Source organism: Chiroxiphia lanceolata, chromosome 17 (assembly GCF_009829145.1).
Source record: "Chiroxiphia lanceolata isolate bChiLan1 chromosome 17, bChiLan1.pri, whole genome shotgun sequence".
NCBI classification, from domain to species: Eukaryota; Metazoa; Chordata; class Aves; order Passeriformes; family Pipridae; genus Chiroxiphia; species Chiroxiphia lanceolata.
Window position 1 is genome coordinate 4,458,871 of NC_045653.1, and position 26,260 is coordinate 4,485,130.

Genomic DNA, 26,260 nt, shown 5'->3' on the forward strand with positions numbered 1-26,260 from the left:
TCCCGCTCCCGTGTCCCTCTCCCGTGTCCCGCTCTCTCCATGTCCCTCTTCCACATCCCTCTCCCTCCTGTCCCGCTCTCTCCGTGTCCCTATCCCATATCCCGTGTCCTGCTCTCTCCATGTCCCATATCCCGTGTCCCGCTCTCTCCGTGTCCCATATCCCGTGTCCCGTTCTCTCCCTGTCCCATATCCCGTGTCCTGCTCTCTCCATGTCCCATATCCCGTGTCCCGCTCTCTCCGTGTCCCATACCCCGTGTCCCTATGCCATATCCCGTGTCCCGTTCTCTCCGTGTCCCATACCCCGTGTCCCGCTCTCTCCGTGTCCCATATCCCGTGTCCCGCTCTCTCCGTGTCCCATATCCCGTGTCCCTATGCCATATCCCTATGCCATATCCCGTGTCCCGTTCTCTCCGTGTCCCATACCCCGTGTCCCTATCCCATACCCCGTGTCCCGCTCTCTCCTCCCAGCGCGGGCCGGGCCGCGGCGGGACCGCGGTGGCTGCGAGCGGTGCCGCGAGGCCTTGTGGGAAGGGCGCGGCCATTGGCCGGCGGCGGGCGCGCGGCGCGGATTGGCTGCGGGCGGCGCGCCCGGGGCCGGCGCGGCCGCTGATTGGCCGGGTGGCCGCGCGGTGTCACCGCCCCGCGCGATGCGGTCACGGAGCCGCCGCCGCGCCCCCGCCCCGCGGTTTGAATGTGAAGCGCAGCCGGAGCGCTCGGAGCCGCCGCCGCCGCCGCTGGGGGGAGCCGCCAGGTGAGGCCGGGCCGGGCCGCCCGCTGCTGCGGCTGGGGTGTCCCCGCGCACCGGCGGCCCCGCGGCCGCCCCCGTGCCAACTGCGCTCCGCGCCGCGCTCGGCGCTGGGCCCGCGGCGCGGCCAGAGGCGCAGCGCACCCTGCTGGGCCCTTCCGCCCGCCCCCCGCCGCTCGCCATTGGTCCGCGGCCGCTGGGCCTGCACGGCCCGCGCCCCTCGTTGGCTGCGGCCGCTGCCAGTCCGGGGTGGCGGGAGGGGGAGGGGAGCGGGTTAGTGTGAGGGCTCGGGGGCCGCCCGGTCCCGCCGCCCCCGCACGGCCCGGCCCGGCCCGGGGCCACCCTGCGGGGACACCACCGCACTGGGCGGTGGCAGCGGGGCGGCGGCAGGACGAACGGAGCGGCCCCGACCCGGCCGTGGCTGAACGGCCGGGAGTGGCCGGGAGGGTGCGGGGCCGGTCCCCGCCGGAGAGCCCCGGGCCGCCCCGGCACCGCCTCGTCCCGCGGGAAAGCGGCGCGGCCGCTCCCGCTCCAGCCGGGCGGGCAGCGGGAAGTGCCCGCGGGACCCTCGGCACGGGCGCGGGAGCCGTTCCCGGTGCGATCCCCCGGGCAGGCCGCTCTCGGCCCGGCTGGGGTTTTTTTCTCCATCAGGGCTCGGCGTTCATTTGACCAAAGTGGGTGATGCGTTAAGCACATTTTAGGGGTTCTCCGAGGCCTTTTCTGCAGGCACGTGTCATAAGGTGACAGAGAGCATTGTACCACTCCAGCTAAAGTACAGCCAACGTGTTTTGTAGGGGGAAACAAACATTAAGAGCTAGGGGAAGAGAAGGAAATAAGCGTACATAGGTAACAGGTCAAAACTTGCTGGTGGATGTGAATTGGTGAACAAGACTATGGACGACTAAATCCCGGGAAGGAAGGGAAACGAGAGGCAGGACGCCCGAGGGGGATATTTACTTTGTACAATATATATTGGGATCTGAATTCCTCATTAATATTCATTTAAATCAAGAAAATACCGTTGTTGTCTTATTAAATTCTATAGGTGCCATAGCTGATGTAAAAACTGTGTCAGTAAAGCTCACTACCTTTGCAAATGTGCTTGAAGAAAACAGTATTGCACTGATAATCAGCATAAACCAACTCCAGAATAGGACAGGTGAATTTCAGTCAATCTTACTAATCAGACACTCCAGAGGAAAACTGGAAATCTTTGCTTCCTTGTTACATCTGTAAACAGTGAACTGTGCTTTTGGTGGCAGGAAGGACGGGCAGGGTTGATGGTGATGTCCTGACCAACAGCATGTCCACTGAAGCACAACTTGCTGTTGGAGTGTTACTGTAGTATTAATTATTCCAATTAAAGCTGTGAAGTAAATATATCACTGTGGTATGCGTGGGAATGTGTGTGGGAGGATTACTGGAGAGGAGCACTATAGACTTACTGCACAGAGTCACTCTGTAATAAGTAGTGCATTTGAGTTAACTTCCACCCCAGTCTGAACTAATTTTATGGGGGGGACAGATGCTCTGGCTTTACACAGTCTTTTGTCTCTTTATAGAAAAGTATTTTCTTTTGACATTTTTCTTTGATAATTTGAGTATTTGATTTTTAAACAAACCTCGACTCTTCAATACACTTTGAATTGTTTTATTTACAGTTATGTAGGGCAGGACTTTTTCAACCAGGAGCAGATTTCTGGGGCTGACAGCAGTTCTGAAAAGCCAGACCAAACTCCTGATGTCCTGAACGGGCAGGAGATGATCTTTTGGCTGTTCCTGGTTCATGTTTGCTGGCTGTGTGAGCCTCTTCTGGAGTTTGGGGTCCCTAACCCAGGCAGCAGCAGTTACCTGTAGCTGGAGGAGTGGGAAGTGGAATGTTTCCTGTGCCTGGTGCACGGTGGCTCCTTCACAGGCTGGGGTGTCATCAGAAAGGGCTGATGTGTGGCCTCTGTGGGATCTGCTTTTACATGTGTAGCTTTAGGACAGATTTTCTGATCTCTGCTTGTAACAAAACTACTTGTGGGTTTTAGGTTCTGCCAAAATGGAGCTGAGTGATGCCAATTTACAAACTTTAACTGAGTATCTAAAGAAAACACTAGATCCAGATCCTGCTATAAGGCGTCCTGGTAAGTGATTCTCACGAGTGATCAAAAAAGTTCAGTTTCTTTTTGGCTCTTCTGTCTGTGTGTAGCCAACTTGTGGATGTTTATACAATAACCTTTTTGCAGAAGTTCTTGGTATCCTTTTAAAACAACTCCCCCCAAAAAAACTAAAGAAGGATAGATATAAATATAAATAAATTTATTTGCTTTTTGTGATTTTATTTTTCTGTATTCTTGATTTTCTTTTTTTGTACCGTTGTTATTGAAAACAGCACTGCTGTTCACAATAAGCCAAGATTTATTTCTCTTGGCTTAGGGCTTTCAAGTGGTGAGGAGGCAATGTTTCCCCATCCTGCAGGGAACTGAGAGCTGCTGGTGGTGGCAGGAGTGTGGAAGGGCTCAGCAGCAGCGAAGCTGTGGCACCTCTTGTCAGGCTTGTTCCTGTGAAGCTCTGGGGAAGTGTTTGTGTGTTGGTTCTTTTAAAGAGACATTTGAGGAGTGGTAGGACTCCCATTAGAGAAAGCAGCTTTTGCTGACCCCCTTATATTCCCCTGCAGCTGAGAAGTTCCTCGAGTCCGTGGAAGGAAGCCAGAACTATCCGTTGTTGCTCTTAACGCTGCTGGAGAAATCACAGGAAAATGTCATCAAAGTTTGTGCATCTGTAACGTTCAAGAATTACATTAAAAGGAACTGGAGAATTGTAGGTATCCTAGTGAGTAGCTGATCATCCCTTGAGGGTACAATAAGAGACTCTGCAGTGGCCCTGAGCAGTGTGTGTGTCTGTGCTCTGGGAAGGGCAGAGTTAAGAGAACAAAGTCAAGGTGTAACTTAGTAAGAAGGGACTAAAACCTGGGCTGTTGGAGTCAATCCTGTTAAAACAAAACTGGAGCTGGCTGATAAAATGATGAACAAATATTTTTCTCTAATGTTGTACGAGTATTTTGCAGAAACACAATATTTAAAGCTCATTTAACTGACTGATATTATTTGAACTGCAATGATTATGAAGTGTTTCTCCACATGAGTTGGCCCATTGGGCCTCTGTCTGTTGTCAGGGTGTTACAAACATCCCCAGCCAGCCCTGCAGCTCAAGGTGATGTTACCAGCTTTTCTTCTCTGCTGGGGCACAGAATTGTCTGGGGCAGTTTATTTTGGTGCCCTGCCAGTTTAACACTTGGAAGTATTTGTTGTGATCAAATAGAAATACTGCTGTTTAGTCCCATCTTATCCTTTGTTTTGAAGAGGACAGAAATGTTTTTGATTCAGAGCTTTCAGCATTCATGAAATTTATTTATTGGTAGAAATCTTGCATTGAGAGCTGAACTTCTCGAGTGATGAGAGGTTTTAATTGGTACTGCTTGTAGTTCACTGAAAGTACTGTTTGTATATGTCTGAAAAACAGCAGATGTTTCTTTACTACAGAGAAACTGAAATATTTTATCATTTCATCTTAGCTGGTACCTATTTCCAAATTGGCATGTGGTTTCTGCCCTCCCCATCACACCAGCATTGAGGAGCTAGAGCAGTCCTGGGCCTGGCTGTGCTCGATAACATGAGCACATTCAGTCTGCCATGACATTTCTAGAACTTTCTAGCTGTGATTCTGTGTTCTTAGTCATTTCTCCCAAATTGCATCTTCTGTGGTGTATTTTAAGTAGAAATAACGTTCTGTTGTGGAAGAAGTTGTAAGTGGCTTCTTTTTATGGGTTGCTGATGTAATTCAGGATGGGGTTTTGTTCTGAAGTAGGTGGAGATGCTGTGCAGGGAGTACATCCCGAGGGCTGTTCCGATTGCTCTGCGGCTTCAAGCACATTGTGTTGTCCAAAGTTGGCAGCTTTTGTTTCAGGAGCAGCTGTCTGAACAGAAAATGCAGCCATAGGCCTGGCTTGCCTCGATCACGGGGTTTAATTCCACAGCCTTGAACTTCACTGATCCAGAGCTCAGTAAAAGGGTTTTGCCTATTCAAGGACTTCAGTTTGTTCAAGCCTGGAGAGGCAGATATACAGGGCACTGCTGGAGCCAGGGAAGACCTTGCTGGGTTTAATTTATTTCTGAAGTATGTGCAGAATACACACTGTCTGCTGCCTTTCATTTCTTTTAAAAAGGTTTCATTTCTTTGAAAAATCTCCTCAGTAATTCCTTAGGAGGAATTGCTGTTGGTGGTCACTCCACCACCTCTGTCCTCATCTCTAAATGCCTAGCAGTGAGTCCTGCCTCCCTTCTTGGAGCTTCCCTAGGACAGCTGGAAGAAACTAGTTCAAAGTTTTACAGAAAGACATAATTTCTTTCAGCTTTTCTCAGGTGCTGCTGTTTCAGATTCATTGCAGGCAGTGTCTCTAACAGGTCTGGTTCTTAAGTTCTTCAGCAACGTAATAGTTACATAAATCAGTATAAGCTGTTGGTTACTGAAAATGCTGATCATCACTCATTGCCTGGAGTATACTGAATATGCTCATGACTTAATTATTGTTTTCATTTTAGGTCGAGGATGAACCAAACAAAATATGTGAATCAGACAGGATAGCCATTAAAGCCAACATAGTGCCCTTGATGCTTAGCAGCCCAGAACAAATTCAAAAGCAGGTAATATGCCAATTCCTGGTTATATCCATGAGACTTTGGGAATATTCAAAGCACGTCTAGAGACTTTGGTTATTTGCAGAGCTCAGTTCCCTTACCAGTGAGCTCCTGCTGATCTAAATGACTTGGAGTATATTGTTATAGCTACTTTTACCTATTTTAGTATTTTTTTAAGATAATTACTGTATAATCTTATAGTAAGTTCTAACATTAGGCACTTGAACAGTAATTCTAGAAAGTGAGACTGTGTGTACACATTGAACTTAGAGTGAGGGTTTTGTATTTGTGGTGAAAAGCAGTAGATATTTAACCCAATGGTTTTTGAGTCTGACAAGAACGAGCATCATTTTCTGGGATGTTTGCAGCAGCTGGCACTGCTGTGATTCCCGTGCTGTTCTGCCACGTGACAGCTGCACTTCCTTTGCAGTTAAGTGATGCCATCAGTATTATTGGTCGGGAGGACTTTCCTCAGAAGTGGCCAGACCTGCTGACAGAGATGGTGAACCGCTTCCAGAGCGGGGATTTCCACGTCATCAACGGGGTTCTTCGCACCGCTCACTCTTTGTTTAAAAGGTGCTGGCAATAAGGGGGGTTGTGGATGGATTGTAAACTTTCTGTTCAGCTGTTGGACTTAACTTTGGAGATTTACCAAGTCTACAGTTGTGACTTCTGCACGTGCCTTCAAGTGGTTATCAAATTGTACACCTCGCGTGCTTTTGAACTATGTTGTTTAGTTCTTGTTTACTTGGCTGTGTTTGTTTCGAAGTTCAGCGCAAACAAAACAATTCTGGGTGAGTTAATTTGGTAATAAATGTGAAATATGAATTCTGTTTTTCATGTGTTTCACTTGTCAGGTACCGCCATGAATTTAAGTCAAATGAATTATGGACAGAGATCAAACTTGTTCTTGATGCCTTTGCTTTACCCTTGACAAATCTCTTTAAGGTATTTCTTGTTGAATCATTTCTGAAACAAGTTTAGTGTTCTGAATTGCTTTTTGTGGGTGGCTGTAAAATTAAAACTCAAGAATAGTTGTTTTGAAGCTGTTAATGAAGTTCAAGCCGAAGTCATGAAATGAGACCTAACAGGATTGATGAGGGGAGGAGAAATAACTGTATTTTTTGATTAAACAAACAAGAAAGTCCCATGACACTTCAATATCTTTTGTTGATGTGGTTTTTGTACCTGACTGGATCTTGCATTTTTTTTCTAGGCAACTATTGAACTTTGCAGCACACATGCAAATGATGCCAGTGCCCTGAAGGTTCTCTTTTCCTCTCTCATTCTAATTGCGAAGCTGTTCTATAGTTTAAATTTTCAGGTGAATCTCCTTTTAATGGTTTTGCTTTGATCTCATGAAGTTGCTATGCTCCTACTGTAGAATTCATTTGAGGCAGCCTTTAAGGCCATGCTTTATGGTACAAATAACAGTTAACAGTGCATCAGCACTGGAGTGAAGGCACAGGAGGGCTGGGGTTAATTAACATGTTAGCTTGGCCCTGTCTGAACACAAGTTTAGGGGAGTCTGAGCTGGTGTCACCACAAGGAGGGGTTGTATGGGGGCCCTGAATAGGAGCTGGGAGAGGCAGGAGTCAAATGGCTGAGTTTGTACTCGCTGTGCTCCTTTATAAACGTGTCTGTGCTGACAGGAACTTGGTCCTGTAGCTGCAAGTCTGTTACGTGTAGTAGCTCCACTGCAGTGGGAAGTAATTCTGGGAGCAGTGTGGGGTGTTAGGGTTTGGAATCAGATCTAAACTTCAGACATTAATAAGTGTGCTATATGGAAAATGGCAAAAAGCTCCTTTGCTGGGTGACATCTGTTTAGTGTCTCAACATGAACATGAGTCTGTGAAGTGTGACCATGCCCAGATTCCTTAGGCTGTCCTTCCACAGGGGGCAAAAGAACAAGCTGGAGTTAAAAGGGACTTGTGCTCTCTTGTTCAGAGAGTAGGAGGCAATAAGGTTAATTTGTTATAAAAATATGAGCTGTTTAGGGTACAAGCAAATAGATTATTTGGAAATCATTGTATTCCAGAGCGTTTTCATCTGGGAGGAGGAGGGAGTAGTGTTTCACTTTGAAGATTGTTTTCCTCAGATTATTGTCCCTCAGTAGGTTATAAGGTGGATGCACTGCTTACAGTGTAGGTGTGTTATCTAAGCAGTGCAGTCAGAAATTAAAATGGAGTTTTATGCTTTCCCTTCACAGGATCTTCCAGAGTTTTTTGAAGATAACATGGAAACGTGGATGACAAATTTTCATAGTCTTTTAACCTTAGATAATAAACTGTTGCAGACTGATGTAAGTACTGCATAAACCTCCTGGTTTGCCTCTGTGTAGGGGAGAGGGTTGGCTGCAAACCTGTGTCTAACTCTGAACAATGCAATGTTTTCTTGGTTGGGCAAACAAAGGAGTAGAATGGCTATAATGAGGTTTAAGAGAAGTTGCTCTGTTGTCTAAGGAATTTGAGATCCACTTCTTGAAGCTATATGTCAGTTATAGGTATGCCCCAGCTGTGCACAGAAATCAAATTACAAATACTTGTCAGTGAGTCGATCCTTTCAAGGGCATTTGCTGAAGTGACCTGACCATCGGCATCACAGTGCTCAGGTTTTCTGTGCCTCAGCTGGTTCATGCACAGTGTTCTAGAAAACAGGGTATAAAGAACCTGAACCAGTTGAACACAGAGGGCAGGACAACCCTGAGTACTTTAGCATTTGCTGTCTTTGTCTGACTAAAGAATTAGTAATTTTCCCAAGTGAAAGATGATACCAGGTTATCAAAACTCAAATTATTTTTGTGCGTGCCTTGTGCATTTTGAGTGCTGGTCTTCCAGACACAGCACAGTAGTTTGCCACTTGACAGAGCCAAAACAACTCTATAAATTTCCTGACAGCACATAGGGAGGTATGTGAAGGGTATCTTGTGCTTTATTACCCTGCTGCTAAAAGGAGCTTTGCTGCTCTCCTCTCCTGTCTGCTCCCAGCACAGACACTGGTGCAGCTGAACTGGGAGAGATGTTAAAGCTGAAAGGTGGGGGTGGAGGGGAGAGGGGCACACAGAACTGGGGTGGTGGTTGATTGGGATGGGGTTTTAACTCCAGCTCAATTTCCTAATTCACTTTGTGGTTCCACAAGCACCTGTGCTGATCTGGGGAAGGGGAGGGAACTACAACTCTTCCAGTTTAAAGTATCACGATATAATGTCTTCTAAGCATATTTTTTCAATGCCTTGTGTTGGTTTTTTCCTATTACATTTGTAAATTAATTTCGTGTAAATTACTGGGTCTGAATGTTTTAAAGTGCACAGTACCTTGATTTGAAATGTAGGTATGATTTATAACTTGGAGAGCAGTTGGGGTACAGACCAGCAAACTACAGTACTTCTAGGGACATGAGAGGGATTTCTTTCACCTGTTTAGAACACCATAAAATCCCTTTAAATATATGGATACTTCTAATGTTGAAGTAATGTTGAAGTTTGGATGTTTAAGTTCTTAGTTTTGTTTTATGTGAGGATGAAGAGGAAGCTGGATTACTGGAGCTCTTGAAATCACAAATTTGTGATAATGCTGCTTTATATGCTCAAAAATATGATGAAGAATTCCAGCCCTACCTGCCACGTTTTGTAACAGCAATCTGGAATCTGTTAGTCACGACAGGCCAGGAGGTGAAATATGACTTGGTGAGTTGTTATAAGCTGATCTTGTCAAGTTTGATAATGAATTATAAATTGATCAGTCATGCTAAAGCTTTGTGTTCTGTTTGTGGTGCTGCAGCTGGTCAGTAATGCAATCCAGTTTCTGGCCTCAGTTTGTGAAAGACCACATTACAAGCATCTGTTTGAAGACCAGAATACATTGACAAGCATCTGTGAAAAAGTTATTGTTCCCAATATGGAATTTAGAGGTAACTTTTGGAGACTTAAGTTTTCGAGAGCACAACCAAAATCTAATTATAATGACAAGTTGCTCTGCAGGACTAAGAATCGAGGGTTCCCCCTTGTGTACTTTAGTGATGGATTCAAGCCCAAGTTTATGCAGCAGAGTGTCCTGTGGGGTTTGTAGACTTGTATAAATATACCTAATTTTTCATGTCGAAATCCCTGTGTAGGAAGTCTAGGTCATGTGCCAGCAATAAATTTCCGTGCTTAAAATGAGTATCAGAATAATTCAAGGAGCCTAAATAGGCAGGAATATCAGGCCTTGTAATGTCTAGTTCTCCAGGTTTGGATGGGCTCATATTGATCCTGGTATTTAAAATGCAGTGAAGGTGTATTGCAGTGAGAAGGAGCTGCTCTCTCTTAAGTCTGTTACTCTGGAAGCCTTTTTTAAATACACCTGGTGTTGAATATGTCTTAGAGGTTTTGGGTTTGGTTTAAAAAAAAAAAAAAATCTGTACATTGGCTCGTGAGTATGAAAGACTTAATTTGTGAGACAGGAGCAAGCTTAACAGTCTAGTCTGGCTGGATATTTCTGATTAATTTGTGTTAATGTTACAGAACAGTCCTCGTTAAAACTAGGAAGTTGATGATGATACACCCTTTTACATAAAAACCAGAGACCTCAGCATTTAAACTTCTATGTATTTTATATTTTCAGCGGCTGATGAAGAAGCATTTGAAGATAATTCTGAAGAATATATAAGAAGGGATTTGGAAGGATCTGGTAATCCACAGATTTATACTAAGAATACTTGGTCTTCAAATATAGCTCTAAAGAGCTATATTTACTGAAGCTTTTATAACTTTATTTTGAAATTGAGAAGGCTTCCACACACCACCCCCCCAAGAGATTTTCTGCAGTGTTGGATCAAGTCTGCTGTCACGATATGCCTGTCACAGTGTCTTTGTTTTGAACAGTGTTTTTATAGGGCTTTTGCCTTAATTGGATTGTGAGCAGAGGACAAAACTCAAGGAATACGTTTTTGAACTTTTTTCAAGAAAATATTTTATCATTCTTATCTGGTATTGTCTGCCTTTTAGGTGTTTGTAAAGCTTTTATTTGTTATCTCCTTCTGCTTTGAAACAGAATTGAGGTAGGAAGTATTTGTGTTCTTCAGAGATTACTTTTTTAATGTCCTCTATTGCATTTGAATTGACTGGCTTTCTTTCTGCTTCTTCTGTCACTAAATTGAATGAAAGGCCACAAAACCTTTTTTTTTTTTTCCCCTCTCTTGAAACAAACAGAATTTTTGTTTGCTTGTTTTTGGCATTTGGGCTTTTTTTACAAAAATGTCCTTACAGATGTGGTGGGCCAGCAGCTGGCTTGTGCTCCACCCTGCTACAGTGGGATGAGTAGAAGTGAGAAGACTGATGGATAAAGACAGTTTAAGTGAAAAAAAGATGAAGAAAAGAGGAGAGAAGTCAATGACTCATCACCACCCACAAGTAGACTTTTGCCCAGCCTGTCTCTGAGCAGTGGCTACCTGTCCCAAAATCCTCTCCCCTCAGTTTTTGTTGCTGGGCATGTCATTATATGGCATGGAGTATCCCTTTGGTCAGCTTGGATCAGCTACCCAGGTTGTGTCCCCTGCCACCTGCTTGCCTGCCCCAGCCTATGAGCTGGGAAGGCAGGGCAGGAGGAAGAGGAAGCCTTGACACTGTGACAGAGCAATTCAGCAGCAGCCAAAACACTGGGTGTTACCAGCAGCTTTAGTCACTGGTACAAAACACAGCACCATATGGACTGCTTGGGAGAAAATTAACTCCCTCCTACACTTGGGTGCAGGGTGCCAGGGCAGCAGCATCCCCCGAGCCTGGGTGCCCTGCTCAGGGCAGGGGAGCTGTGAACACATGGGTGGGTGTCTGTTCTGGGTGTGCAAACAGTCCTCTTGGGACAGGGAGTAGAGACTTCAGTGTGCGTGTACACATCAGTGGGGAGGGCTGCAATAATTAACATGGGCTGTGACTGTAATTTGAGAAGCTGTCTGTTAATGTTTTGATTACTGTGTTCATTAACATGAAAAGCTGTGTGCTTTCCCCTGTCCAAAGAATCTTTGGTTCTCATGCAGATATTGACACCAGGCGCAGAGCAGCTTGTGATCTGGTCAGAGGCTTGTGCAAATTTTTTGAAGGACCCGTGACAGGGATCTTTTCTGGCTATGTTAATTCTATGCTGCAAGAATATGCAAAGAATCCATCTGTTAACTGGAAGCACAAAGATGCAGCTATTTACCTTGTTACGTCTTTGGCATCCAAAGCTCAAACACAGAAGGTACTTTTACATTCTCTTCATTGTGATCTGTGTACATTCAGGTATCATGGTGTAGATGAAGCCTGCAGTTCATTTTAAGCTGCTGCAGAATGAGAGTAACTGCCCGTGCAGTGGGTGATGTTGATGAATTAAAAGCTGTCCATCACATAATCCTGTGCCAATTTGGTGGTATCTGACCTTGGGGAAGGCAGGGCACAGTCAGCCCCTGGTGTGACTGTGGGCAGGGCCTGACAAGCACGTGGGATCAGCCAGAGAGAGAAAAACAAAACTGGCTTGGGTCTGGAACCTCTGAGCTCTGAGTGGTCCCAAGCCAGAGTCTGAAAGCCATGGAAGGCAAATAGAGCTTTCCAGAAGATGATCATAAGAGTTCAACAGATTAGAAGGAATTTAAGTGCTCTTGAGTTCTTGTCGTGATATTTCCCAATGTTTCCTGTTACTTGAGGAATAATACTTTATTATTTGGAGATGGCATGTGAGTGGTAATGATGGCTGGAAATGAATCTCATTACTTTTCTGGGGAGAAAGCAACTAATCATCTGGAGACACTGAAAAGCCACACCTGTATTTGGAAACAGGAGCATTGTATCAAATGTCCTGCAGAACAGATTTTGATATACATATTTTGAAGGCTGTTACAGTTCAGAGCTCAGTGGCTTTGTAAGACAGATTTGAGACAAACATAGTAAAACACACTGTGCAGTGTTTTATGCAGTTGTGCTGAAGGTTCTCAGTCTTTTCCTGAAGCCAGGTGTATTCTGCTGCCCAGCAGTAGTTATTAACAGTGATGTGTAATGGGAATCAGCCTGCTAGCAACTGAGAAACTGCAAAGTTGTGCATCCTTTTCTGTGCTGTTTAGTGGTAAATATGGGATAACATCACCTAGAACACTTCATTGGAAAATAGCCACCTGAAAATCCTGGTTTAAAAATACATTGCATTTTTCCTAAGATAAAACTAAGTTGTCATTATTTTGCTGCTCTAATTCTCAATTGGACTTTGAGTCCTAAGCTTCCCCTTTTTAAAAAGCCTATCACCAAAAAAAAAGTGCTAAGATGCTGATATTGTTGATCCAAAATTTTGGCTGTTTATTATTGTTATGTGGTATTATTCCTCGACTCAGAACTGGTAACTTTGAACCTCAGAAGTGCTGCAGCTGAAATCAAGACACTAAAAACATTAAGCAAAAGAAACTGGATGACTCTCTCAAAAGATGCAGTTTCAACAGTCTCCTCATGTGCATGCATGCTTTAGATTCCTTTTATTAAAAGCACAGAAAAATGAGTAAGAAAATTAGTTGGATATCAGCATCTAAAAAATAGAGTTGGTTTGTTTTTCATTTTTCCAGCATGGAATAACCCAAGCCAATGAACTTGTTAATCTGACAGAATTCTTTGTGAATCACATTCAGCCTGATTTAAAGTCTGCTACTGGTGAGTTAATGTTAATTTTGCTATGGTATTTTTGTGATATATCAGAACCTTGACAGTGACCACTGTTCCTGAAGTTTCAAGCACTCCTGTATCAGCCTGATCTCAAAGGCAGAGGCTGTTAACACTTGGCTCAGGGTTATGTGAGGTTATACATGTCTAGATTTAAAGCAAATAGTTTATTTTATGCTTCAACAATTATCTTACTATATTCAAAACCTAGTGGGTTGTCTCAAAATGTGTAGTTGGAGGCTTTTAAACTTGGGGCCAGGAGGGGAAATTTCATCTGAAAAAGTTGGACCCTACTCTTAATGGTCCTGGGGTGTGATTTGTACCAAAACTGATATTCTAACAGTGCCCATACAGAAATGCAGGAACTAAACAACATAGAAAAACACTGTCTGTATTATTTTTGAAGGGGAAAATGATGACTTAATGCCACCTCTATATATATATGTTCAGTAATCACATTTGTATGAAAAGTATCAACAAAGTTTGCATGTTTTTCTATTTCAGTGAATGAATTCCCTGTGCTAAAAGCAGATGGTATCAAATATATCATGATATTTAGAAACCAAGTAAGTTTTTCTTCTACTCTTATGGTGAAAACATACTGTAGCTTGTTACTTTATACTTGCCAAGCCTAATTTATCACACTTGGCCATATGTTAATTCAACAGGTGTTTGATAGTCATATATAGCACTTCATGCTGAATTTTTAGTTTAGAAAGTAAATGATATTGTTATAAATATCCAATTAACATGTAGTCTGTATGCTCTCCATATGCTGTGGGAACACTGAACATCTCATCTGCTTAGTTCTGCCACACTCAGACTTTTTTAAGTCAGTGTTAGTCTAAATATGCTCAATTGCTCCTATCATTGCAGTGGATGGTAAAGAGCACAGCAACTTTGTCCTTTACCTTTTCTGATTTGTGAGGTGCAATAAGAAAATATATTGACTATTATTTCTAAATTTTAGATTACCTTTATTAATTCCTTTTGAAATACCCATGTTTGTTTTTTTTTTTTTAAAAAGCTTGATATTCTTTAATTCCCCATTAAGGGCAAAGTAAAATGGGAAGGGAAATATCCCTTAGGAATACCTGCACTTACTGTTAATGAAATGCACCATTGGTGCATCACTTCAGGGGACGTGATGAGAGAAACAGGCACCTCCTGGTTGTCAAGGTGTGATGTAGCACTGGAGGAGCCTTCCAAGATTCCTGCCTCTGCCAAGCTCTGTGTGTCACTGATGGGCTCAGTTGTGCTCCAGTGTTGGACCATCTGTATTTTTTAACATATGTATAATTTGTTGCTATGTTTTTGTAGGTACCGAAGGAACAGCTGCTGGTGTCTATTCCTCTCCTAATCAATCATCTCCAAGCAGAAAGTATTGTGGTGCATACTTATGCAGCCCATGCTCTTGAAAGACTGTTTACCATGAGGGGGACAAATAATACTACCCTGTAAGTGTTCAAGCAGAAATACAGCCACTGCTACGTAGGTTTTGTGCATTAAGGGTGAAAAATATCCGTAGGGGATCTTTCATTTAGTAGTATTACATTATTATACAGCATATTACAGTATATTCAATCCCAAATTGAAGTTTGTGGCTGTATTTCATCATTAAAGAGCTGTTTGCCTTCACAGCATTACAGCTGCAGAAATGGCTCCGTTTGTAGAAGTGCTGCTAACAAACCTTTTCAAAGCGCTGACGCTTCCTGGCTCCTCTGAAAATGAATACATTATGAAAGGTAAATGCCTTGGGAGTTCTGCAGTGTAAGAATAACTTTGTTAACTTGAGGTAAGGGCTTATAGTCATAGGCTCCTGACACTTTTATTTGCAAAACCTAATTTATGCAGACATGCTGAACAGGTCCACGCAGCCTGCAGTTACTCACCAGGCTGTATCAAGTCATCTTTGACTAAATTTGTGGTACCAAAGAGAAATACTAAACATAATGGTATTGTGGTAAATTATTTCTCAAGTGGTAATCTCTGTAGTCAGGACAGCTACCTGGGCAGTGTCAGGAGGAGATCTGGTCATAGCTCACAGGATGCTGAGATCTGAGACTCGCCCAGGATAGGTGGAGGTCTTGGCAAAGTTGCTTAATCTTCTGAGTACAGTCTGTAGAATGGGAATAATGAGGCTCTGTTTTATCCTTTGTCATGGTTATAGATTAATTGTTCTTGCAGCAGTTCCTCTTTCTTACTGTACCCAATTCCTAGGGATCCTATTTTACAGTAAAAGGTAAAGGATTTAGGCATATGATGGATGGCAGAAGTGTATTTTGTCTTCAGAAGATAATACTTTCCATTTATTTGCAGCCATCATGAGGAGTTTTTCTCTGCTCCAGGAATCCATAATTCCATACATCCCTTCTGTCATCACACAGCTCACACAGAAACTGCTGGCTGTCAGTAAGGTAAAGAAACAGAACAAAAGGGTCACCTTTTGTGTTTTAGAGCAGTCTTACTGAAGACTTACGTATACCTTGGTGGTGGTGTTCTGTTAGAATACTGTAAGGAGTTCAGTATTTTCTGACTAAACTAGGTTGGAACAGTCTTCCAGTGAGGTACTGCCTTCCTTTTAGGACATACTTTAGAATCATCATCCCCTGCTCTCGTGTGAAATTTGGAAGCAGAATATGAACTCACTCTGTAATGCTAGTCTGTGGTGGTATAAATGTTTGCTTGTGCACAGGCTACCATTGCAATAATCTCTTTTTCTCACAACTCTGTTATTCCTTTCCCGTGAAACTTCTGAAGCTGGTATTAAATATTGGCATTGAAATGTGGGATTAAATTAAATAAATTACCCTCCTGGTTTTGGTGGGTAAAAATCTCTTAGTTTTTTGTTATGTCTGGGCTAATTCTTAACCATTAACATTAGGGAATGCCTTAGAGTACCTTCATCAACTGTCCAAACAATGACTTCTCTGTATAGTTTAAACTCAGCTGCAGCATATAAGAAGTGTTCAATACAGAATTGACTGGACACTTAAAGGATTGAAAAATAATTTTTTTCCAGTTTTTGTGATATTTTAACTGTTTGCTAATTTATATAGAGCTTTCAAAAAACACATGTTTTTAAAATATTGATTGAAAAAGCTCTCCTTTATGCTTTGAAGGTTTTTACATTTGCTTTTATCTCTGGAATTAACGTCACAAGCATATTAATAAAGAAGTTATAAGTATCCTTATTTCCAAATGTCACTTTACTCTTCAGTTGAACTAGAAAATACATTTAACCAAATAAGTGACTTTAGTTGGAAGTTTGGGTTGATTTGTGTGTTTATAACTTGTTTTCAGAATCCCAGCAAGCCCCACTTTAACCATTACATGTTTGAGTCCATCTGCCTGTCGATCAGGATAACGTGCAAGGCGAACCCGGAGGCCGTGGGGAGCTTTGAGGAGGCCTTGTTCCTGGTGTTCACTGAGATCCTGCAGAATGATGTGCAAGGTAATGGCAGCAGGGAGTGCCTGGGCTCTCTTACTGCACTTGCTTGCTGGGATTTACCTCGTGGCAGGATTTTTTTTGTAGCACAGGAAGCCCAGGGGAGGACACAGCACTTTCACAGTCCGAAAGCATTTGGGTTGTTCCATAGGGTACATCAACAGCATTCACTTCTTTTTTAATCAAATTGTGTTTTTAAAATGTCTAACAATCACTACTCCAAAGCCTCTTATTATTCTACTTAATTATATTGCCTTTTTTCTAGTAGTTTGTTTTCTGTGTTGTGAAACATTAATAGGTAGAAGAAATAGAAAGCGAATATATACAATGTTTGCCAGTTTTTTGAATAATTAAATTTGGGAAGTGATACATTTCTCTGGTGTTTTATTTGCTGGAATCCTCATGTTAATACCATATTATTGTGGGTTCAGTCAGTAGCTATGTGGTTCCTGGGAACTGACAGTGACCGTGTTGTCTGACTCGGTAAACGTCATCATTTCTCTTCCAGAGTTCATTCCGTATGTGTTCCAAGTGATGTCCCTACTTCTGGAAATGCATAAAAATGAAATCCCATCATCCTACATGGCACTGTTTCCTCACCTGCTTCAGCCAGTGCTCTGGGAGAGGACGGGGAACATCCCCCCACTGGTGCGGCTGCTGCAGGCGTACCTGGAGCGCGGGGCCAGCACCATCGCCAGCGCCGCCGCCGACAAGATCGTGGGTCCCCTGCCTCACACGGGGCTGGGAGGGTGGCAGCTGGGAGGAGCTGTGCTTTAGTTCAGCAGCTGGACTCCTGCACAATTTGGGCTTGTGCTTTACATTGGTGGTGCTTACCTAGAAAGGCAAACGCTCTGAGTGCAGCTTTCTGGGCGCTTTTGCGTTCCGTGGGTAAGGTGAATCCTGGGCTGTCCTGCTTCTGTCGGCTGGGATGGAAAATTCCTGCACTCAGTTTTTACAAGTAGATAAGTTTGCACAGTTTTCTTGTCTTTGCTTCGTGTTGAACATGTGGATCAGGAGAACTCTCAGGGGATCTGTTCAGAGCAGTCTTGAGAAGAGTGAGTGAGAAGGAGCCAAAATGTCCTTGTCCTCAACTGCAGAGACAGAATCCTGGTTTAGGTTATGAATGCCTTTGCCTTGGTGTATGTCTCAGATAGTAAGGGCCAACTTTCTGGTAGATCACACATGAAGAACAGTTGTCTAAAGTCTTATATTTGCTTTTCTTGCAGCCTGGGTTGTTAGGTGTGTTCCAGAAGTTGATTGCCTCTAAAGCTAATGATCATCAAGGCTTTTATCTTCTAAACAGTATCATTGAGCATATGCCTCCGTGAGTATGAGTTCAAATTATATTCAAAACTAACTTCTTTAGACTTTAATTATGAAGTGTACAATCATGCCAAATGTTAATCTTCACAACCAGAAATGTCACATTTATCAGTCAAATAGATTTGAACAATTTTATACATGTTTTCTGTGAAGTGACGTCAGTAAAATCCTAGTGTGAATTGAATAACTGTTCTTTTAAATTTCCAGTGAATCAGTTGACCAGTACAGGAAACAGATCTTCATTTTGTTATTCCAAAGACTTCAAAATTCCAAAACAACAAAGTTTATCAAAAGTAAGTTCCTGGCTCTGCAAAGCTGCAGTGTGACACCAGCAGTTCAGAGTGTGCAGCTGCATGGATCAAGTGTCCTGTGGGTACACGGATGGAGGGGTTCTGGTGACTCCAGGGACTTGCTCCAAATTATTTCTATAATCAAGGGGGGCATAAGGGGCAGTCGCCACAGCAGGTGACAGTTATTTCATGAAAATGGAGATAATGGAGCTAAAATAAGGGACAAGACTTGTGTAGTCCTCTTCCTTTGCTAGTGTGTGTGATGGTGTTAATTATTTGAAAGTGTGTCCATTTAATCTCCAGCTAATAGCAGCAAACTTTCCCTCTCACACAGCATAGCAATACTGACCACTGTTGTGTGGAGTTTCTGTTACTACTGGGAAATATTCCATGCTTTTGTGTCATTTTTTGCCTTAAACAACTAAAGTTATTTTATAAAGGTTTTACGTTAAACTGGCAAAGCTGTGGCCAATTACTGAAGTACATAGACAAGAAGATTGTGTAACTTGTGTAGAGATAATATCATTAAAATATTTTCATCAGTATGACAATGTCGATTACTTAATCCTATAAAATCTGATTAATGCCCCTGATAGGAGCAAGAAATTACAAGGTTGCTCATAATGGTCTTCCACAAACAAAATGAAAGCAATGCTTTCAGTGTTTAACTTTTTAAGTGTTGTGATACATGAGCAGATCAGCAGTTTTTAGGCCAACTTCAAGGCAGCAAGTTTATGTACTTCACTAGAAGTGAACATTTATAAAGGCTGCAGTTTCTATCCCCTTGAAAAACTTGTTAGAATGTATTTTGCTGCTGACTCTAAAGCTATTCTTTTGTTTTCATGTTGAGTTTTAATTTGGGCTTTTTCTTGTTACAGGTTTTCTCGTCTTCATTAACTTGTATTGCATAAGATATGGGGCATTAGCTCTGCAGGAGATATTTGACAGCATACAGCCAAAGTTAGTATGTTTTGTTTGTTTGGGTTGTATTTAAGATTGCTGTGTAATTTTTATCTTTGAAGTAGGAAGGAGTTGTCTCTTTAGCCGAACTGGCAAACTGTGTTTGTCACTAATTTGACTGGCCAGATGTTTCTCCTTTTGTGGTTCATTTATTTGTCTAGCAGTTTTTCTTATTTTCTGCCCACAGTTCCTCATTGATAGTTCAAGTTACTGATTTCCTAAGCAGGTCATGAAAAGTCTTTTATCCTTTGCAAAAAGGTTGTATTTGAAATGTCTACTGCAACAGGGCAGCATCTTAACAAATTATCTTGTGTTCTCTATTTCCTAGTGATTCATATTGGTTCTGGTTTTCTTCTGTCACCATGAGGCTGATAAGGCTTTCTAATACTTTTTCTCTCAATTTCATAATAGGATGTTTGGAATGGTTTTGGAGAAAATTATAATTCCTGAAATCCAGAAAGTGTCTGGACAAGTTGAGAAGAAAATCTGTGCTGTTGGCATTACAAAAATATTAACAGAATGTCCTCCCATGATGGACACCGAGTACACCAAGCTATGGTAGGAAGTACACTACTTTCTTTCAGCTTGTGTTCTTTCTGAAAAGCTAGACCCAGTTTTGACTTGTAACTGTTACAGTCAGGAGACCTGAGAATAGTCACAGCCTGACAGAGAGATTGTAATATCTTGAGAGTGCAGTTTTGGGGAAAGCTATCTGGGAAGATTGTAAGCCAGTCCAGCAGTCTAGGGTATCAGGAAGTCTGAATGTAATGACAATAACTGGATCCAGTCCAGGATCCCTGGACTAAAACTTTTTTTTTAATGTACTTAGGGGAAAGTTGTAATCTGGAAAAGAATTGCTTTCCTTAGATATGTTTCATGACGACTTTACCTGATAAATATTTGACCTGATAATATATTGCTCATGCTATTAATATAAACACCTCCATTGTGCCTGTAAAGTGCACAGATCTACAGTTCTAGTCCAGCTTACCTTGGACATTTACACTTCCAGTAGCTAAGCAAGTACCTGCAAAGGCTAAATTATAAAGGGTTCCAAGTAATTTGGAGCATTCTTGTAAAATACAGCCTGTCCTAACATATTTTAAGTGCTCCAGTGTTCCCCTCCCCTCTCTACACCCAGGATTCCTTTGCTGCAGGCCCTCATTGGCCTCTTTGAGCTGCCCGAGGATGACACAATCCCTGACGAGGAGCACTTCATTGACATCGAGGATACTCCAGGCTACCAGACTGCATTCTCCCAGCTGGCCTTTGCTGGGAAAAAAGAACACGATCCTGTGGGTCAAATGGTGAACAATCCTAGAATCCATCTGGCACAGTCTCTTCACAAACTGTCTACGGCGTGCCCAGGCAGGGTAGGTGACTCGTGCACTTGCATCCTGATGCTGCATTCAGCAGAGAAGGAGTGCCCCTGTGAGAATGGGTCCCTTTGCTAATGTTTGATAATCAGCAAAATGAAGTGGGTCATAACCAGAATGCAGGATCTTGCTGTGTCTTATTCTTTATTGGAACATAGCTTTTGTGAGATTTTTTTCCTTAGTAACCTTAGAAAGGCCTTATTTTCACAGCACTTAGTTTAGCAATAAGCTTAAATATGCCATTTCTAAAATGAAAGTTTACCCACTTGATGGCTTATAACTAATGCTTGTCTCTAGTTCAATTGCATGTACCCAGGAAATTCAGGCAGCTCACATAAAATCAGACAAGTGGAGTGCACAGTTAACTCCCTTACCCCATAGTATCTTTGTTTTGTTCGAGATTTTAGCAAGTAAAGACTGCCTGAGAGATGAGCTGCTTTCACCAGGGGTAACTGCTGCTCTCAGTGTCTGACCTTGTATCATGTGTATTACCAGGGTGTGGCAGTGGGCTGAGTGTCACTGACCCCTCTGCTCTGTCCTGTGCTTTAAGGTTCTGTCCATGCTGAGCACCAGCCTGAACGCAGAAGCGTTGCAGTATCTCCAGGGATACCTCCAAGCTGCAAGTGTGAGTCTGCTCTGAGATATTCCACAAGCAAGATCAAAGGATTGGTTTGTTACACAGAAGGTTGACACTGACTTTTTTTATAGCAGAGCTCAGACAAAACGAAAAATGCTGCTTGAAATTGTATTGCAGATCCCATCTTGTAAAAGATAAATGTGGCTTTAAGGCAAAACTGAAAGGATTTCTGGTTTGTGTACTCCTAGGTAAAGGTGGCTAACTTCCACTCCCAGTCTAATTTTCAAAGGGAGTAGTCATAGCGGTTTGGAATGGGATTTTATTTGAAATCTGCATCTGCAGTGTTTGGATAATACTTGGAATTGTATGGAGAGCACTGGCTGTAGAAACTCACTTCAGTCACTAAAATTCCTTTTCATTTTAATGTTGTCCTTTGTATTTCTTTTGTCTTTCCTTAAACTTTATCTAAATTGTGAATAAATAAGAAGTACTTGTTTAAAATGCCTGTCACTGTGCGCTTACTGTTTTAGAAGAATGTAGTTGGTTTAAAAAAAGAGGTTTTACGCTTAGGATAGAATATGAAATAGTGGGACTGTGAGGATTTTTCTATAAGTAGTAGTTTAAGTACATTTTAGGATCATACAGAGCAGATCTAAAACTTTGGGAGAAGAGCCAGAACTGTTGTCACTCTTGAGTGCTTTTTAGAGCACTGGTCCTACAGGGATAGGAATAAATTGAATTAAAGAGACAGGAAAACTCCTGAATAAGAGTGAAGTCGCAGACTTATGTGATATTAAGCAGTGTTGTACATGACAGAATTTTTTTAGTTGTTTGTCCACAAACATTCTGCAGGTGACTTGAATCAGGACTGGTGTTTTGTATTTGTGTTAGTTAATGCCTGTTGGAGCTGGGCCTTATGTCAAGAAAGTTGCTGAATTTGCTGAGGGAGGAACAGGGCAGAATCAGCTGTCTTTCAGTTCTTCCTGGTACTTGGAAGTGCATCCTGGCCATAGCTCTTGTATGTAAAGAAATGAGTTGCCTGTTAGATAATGGATTTAAATAATAACTAAGTGCCTGAAAATGAAAGTAAAAGAGTCAGCATCAACAGGTTTGTTTTACCTGGTCTGTCAGGGAGCGTCAGGCCCTCGTTGGTAGATGTGAAGTGAAAGCAGTGCTCAGGGTGAAGCACTGCTGGGGTGATCCTGAAGAGCATCTGCCTTAGTGCTGCTGAGACAGACTGTGCTGTGTTCGGGTGTCCGGAGCTCCTGGCAGCAGGAATGTCACAGACAGGCTGGAACCACAGGGACACACGTGACACCTGCAAGGAGCTGAGCGCCTGCCTCGGATGTCAGTGTTTACTGAGCCGTGATCCTCAACCTGCAGGCCAGAAGGATACTCAGAGCACGGCTGTGCAGCTTTGTCTTTTTCCCTGGACAATATGGAGAACAATTCTATGGAGAACAATTCTACAGAGAACTTGCAGACCTTTTTTTTCCTGCCATCCTCAAAGAACCAGACTGGAAGGGTGCTGGTGGCCGTGTCCCTGTAACTGTGCTGGAGAGGGGCTCTGCGGCACCGAGCGACAGCCGGGGCCTCACGTTGGACCATCTCACTTGGGCAGCTCCAAGCCACATTTCTTCAGAAACTCAGAGCTTGCTGGGAGATGTGAGGGAACAGATGTTTCTTGTCTTACAGTTACCACCATGGATGGAACTGGACAGGATTCACAGCAAGAAGCCAGAATCTGTTAGAGAGATGGCCAAAGAAAAATTGGCTCTTCTAAATGGAAAATTATCAGTGAGTTTTGATGTTCACAGTCTTGCACTCCTTGCAACGTGTGACTTCATTGTTGGAAAGACATTCCGTGTGAATAAGTGCCTAAGTGACATCAGATCAACAAATACCATGTTAGTCCTTCAGTTGACTCAGAGCTGAGTAACTCAGGCTGTGTAGACACGGCTGTGGCACCGCTGGTGACGTGTTCTTTAGTGCCAGCACGCTGTGCAGGTTTTGTGAGGGGTGTTCAGGGCAGTGAGTTAGGGTGCCATCAGCACTGCCCTCTCTGCATCCAGGAGGGACCTCCCTGCTCTTCCTGGCACCTCCTGTTCTCAGGATTCAGAAGGTGAAGTCCCACCTACGTTTATCTGTTCATTTGGTGGAAGCTGATGCAAGTCGTGTTGTAACAGCTTTTTGCAAGACTGTGTTGGACAGTTGGGCAAACACCAGTTTCTTTGGAAAGCACAGGCTGGGAACACCTGGTGTCAATAGACCTTCTGAGGACCTGGGAGCACCTAATTCAGTGTAGTGAACTCCTGCCTGTCACTGAGATCTTCTGAAACACTTCTGAAAACAAGGAGCCAACTTTTACTTGCAGCTGATGATGGTACAAGATCATTCAAATTCAAGTGTGAGAATGTTACTTGCTTCTTTCTGAGTGGGAAGTGGGCAGAGGGGTGCCTGGTTTTGGATCTTTTGGCACCGTGGAACTCTAGTCTACTCTCCTTTCTTAGAGCCTGCTGATTGGTTTGGGATTGCCAGCTTCTAAATAATATTCTGAGGCTTTTGTAACAGAAGAAATACCTTATTGTTGGTTCAAAAACCCCAAAACCAAACCCTCCTGAAGACCAGTGTGTTGTCTTGTTTCCTTGGGCTGTGAATGGGCCTCAACACTGCCAACATTGCTGCCAGTGGGCAGCACATGCTAAAGCAAAGCTCTGTTTCTCTATTTCTTTGTGTACCTGTGTGCTGAGAGTCACCCTCTCAGCCAGACATTTGCTTCCAACAATTCTCTGATGAGGCCAGACGTTGATTTTTGTCTGAAAACAGCTTCATCCTTCCTTAGAAGTGACAGTTTCTCGGTACCTGGGGATTCCATCAACCAGCAGCAGCCGAGGGCAGAGCTGTGCCCATTCTTCCAGCCCCCAGCAGAAGTACCACAGGCATTTCTCCCATTCCAGGCTCTTGCTTTGGAAACTGTGCAGTTGTTCACTGACACACAGGTGCTCCAGGCACGGCTCCTCTGGGAAATCTCTCTGTAAAGACACCCAGCTCTCAGAAAGCAGCACAAAGGCTTTGTTTACCCTTAGCTTTTACCCTTACTTATTTAAATGAAGTCATTCTTGCCTTTCCTGTAGTATAGAGGAAATGTTCTGGGCCTGGGCTGCAGTGGCAGGGCCCACACAGGACAGGAAAGGCTCAGTGGCTGCTGGTGGCAGCTCAGGCAAAGTGACTGAAGGCTTAAAAGTTCTCTCTCAAAATAGGAATCTTCTCATTCACGAGCTGGACTTGCTGTATTGCATTCAAGATGAGAGCAGAAGAATTGCTTTATTATTAAAGTAATAAATCTTAATAAAAAGTAAAAGATATTTTATTACTAATGAGTAATGTGTCAGAAGAGCATAGTAACAGGGTTTTAGCTCAGCTAGTTCATCTAGGTCCTAGTAAAAAGTTTTCATTTTCTAAGGCTGTGAAGAGAAATTCACACTCTTGGGTTTGTGCCTGATATAAAGGGGTATTTTGAAGTAAGTATTTAATAAAGAAAATATATGAATAACAAATATCAGATTTCTCCATGAACATCTGAAAATACTGGCATTACAGTACTGCTTCCTTACAAAAGAAAATGAAAGTTTAAAGTATTTTACAAATTGTAATGTAGAAAAAAAGTCTCTGTCCTTGTTTAAGCTGCTGTGCAAAGAAGAGTGGAAAAGTCTTTTGGAACATTTTTGAATAATTAATAATGATTCATATGGTAGAGGAGTAAATGCCCTTCAGTGAAAGAACAAATGTGTTGGCTATTTGACATGTGCCAAAGTGCTCCTCAGGCCTTTGAATTCCATGTGTATTTGCTTCAGTTATGTTCAGTTTTGCGATCTGGCTGCAGATGCTTTTTGTCTCGACTGCAGATTTTACACATACCCAGGCATTCACAATTTTCTAGAAAAAGAGAACATAAACCTGAATTTTTACTGTAACTCGCTTTGGAATTCCCTGTCTCCACATAAGTTACTACAGAAATCCTCCACGAGTGTTTCATTACAGACAACACTGAGCCTTGCAGTGGTGATTGCACAGCAGCTGAAATTTCATTTCCTTCTGAAATGTGACTGTTGCTGGCTTGGAATAATTAAAGCATCTTAACAGCACATGCTATTATGCAAGAGACCACAAGAACACATGACTAAGTGTTTAAATGTGATATGGGATATATATCTATATACTTACATGCTGGAGAATGTCTTTTCAATGCTATGTTGTCCATTGATTTTTTTTTTTTAATTTTTTTTTTCAGTGTGTGATGTATTTTCTTTATGGTATCTTTGGGATCCATGCCAGTATTAAATGCAGAAATGGATATGGAGCTTTAGGTATACCGAGGTTTCTTTCTCTTTGGGTTTTGCTGTGATTCTCCCCAGGACCTCAGAAGCCTTTTTTTTGCAGTCCATGGGATCCAGTTCCCCGGGGGCTGAGCAAGGGCAGGAGTTACTGACTGCAGCTGAACGGTGCTGTGGGAGTTGCAACGCTGTGACTTGAAATGTGTTTTTACCTATTAAGAGAGATAAAGTATTTCTAACCTTAAAGGTTTCTCGTGGTGTGTTTTCCTGGCAGGGGCTGTGTGCAGGGTGGCTGTGAGAACTCCTGTGGTTAGGAGAGGGGGTTGTCTTTAACACATTTAGTGATACTACATTTTAAATTCATCATCCTTAACTTTTTAATCCCATAGGACACTTTCCTTGGTCATAGCAGAGAATAATCTTTTGTGTGGGCGGGTGAATGTGTTACGTAATTCTGACAGGATAATTCAAATGCTGGACAATAAAGATTTCTTTGGAAATGTTTAATTTCGAAAAAAAACCAAACAAAAATATTATATTGTGGGAGATTGGATCAGAGCATTGGCGTTTGCTTAATTTGTATTTCTTTAAAGATAGATATATATTGATTCGGGTGAAAGCATTTAAGTTGTAGTTTGTTACGTTTAGTGAGCTTCTTACGTTACTAAGGTTGCTCCTAAGACCTGTTTAAGATGTCAAATTCTGTATGTACTGTGTTCACATCTCAGCTGAGTGTAACCCGGTCCCTGCAGTCCAGAGCCTGGGACAGCATCAGTGTGTTTGCCATCACCTAAAAATTCCTTCTTTGGAAAACACTTTGTACAGGCAGCAGTGAAAACACTAAAACTAGCAGTAACTTATTTTGTCTGTC

The 26,260-nt window shown here is 42.8% G+C and overlaps 1 protein-coding gene across 4 annotated transcripts; it reads left to right on the forward strand.

Annotated features, from left to right (window-relative positions):
• Positions 1-643: 643 nt before the first annotated feature.
• On the forward strand, positions 644-25,630 carry CSE1L (chromosome segregation 1 like). 4 transcript variants are annotated; one of them, XM_032705183.1, is made up of 25 exons: positions 644-751; positions 2,779-2,874; positions 3,408-3,550; positions 5,332-5,433; positions 5,858-6,003; positions 6,285-6,375; positions 6,644-6,751; positions 7,637-7,729; positions 8,945-9,112; positions 9,207-9,336; positions 10,029-10,094; positions 11,440-11,642; positions 12,988-13,072; positions 13,586-13,647; positions 14,402-14,538; positions 14,723-14,826; positions 15,401-15,498; positions 16,385-16,535; positions 17,038-17,246; positions 17,756-17,853; positions 18,060-18,145; positions 19,021-19,102; positions 19,514-19,660; positions 20,244-20,475; positions 21,029-25,630. In XM_032705183.1, exons 2-25 carry the CDS (start codon positions 2,790-2,792, stop codon positions 21,116-21,118), a joined length of 2,916 nt encoding a protein of 971 aa, XP_032561074.1. In that variant the 5' UTR covers positions 644-751; positions 2,779-2,789; the 3' UTR covers positions 21,119-25,630. The 4 variants fall into 4 exon arrangements, with proteins under 4 accessions (XP_032561074.1, XP_032561077.1, XP_032561076.1 ...); XM_032705186.1 differs by lacking the exon at positions 644-751 and adding an exon at positions 1,305-1,423 and having other exon boundaries at positions 21,029-21,479; XM_032705185.1 differs by lacking the exon at positions 644-751 and adding an exon at positions 1,452-1,471 and having other exon boundaries at positions 21,029-21,479.
• The last annotated feature ends 630 nt before the right edge of the window (positions 25,631-26,260 follow it).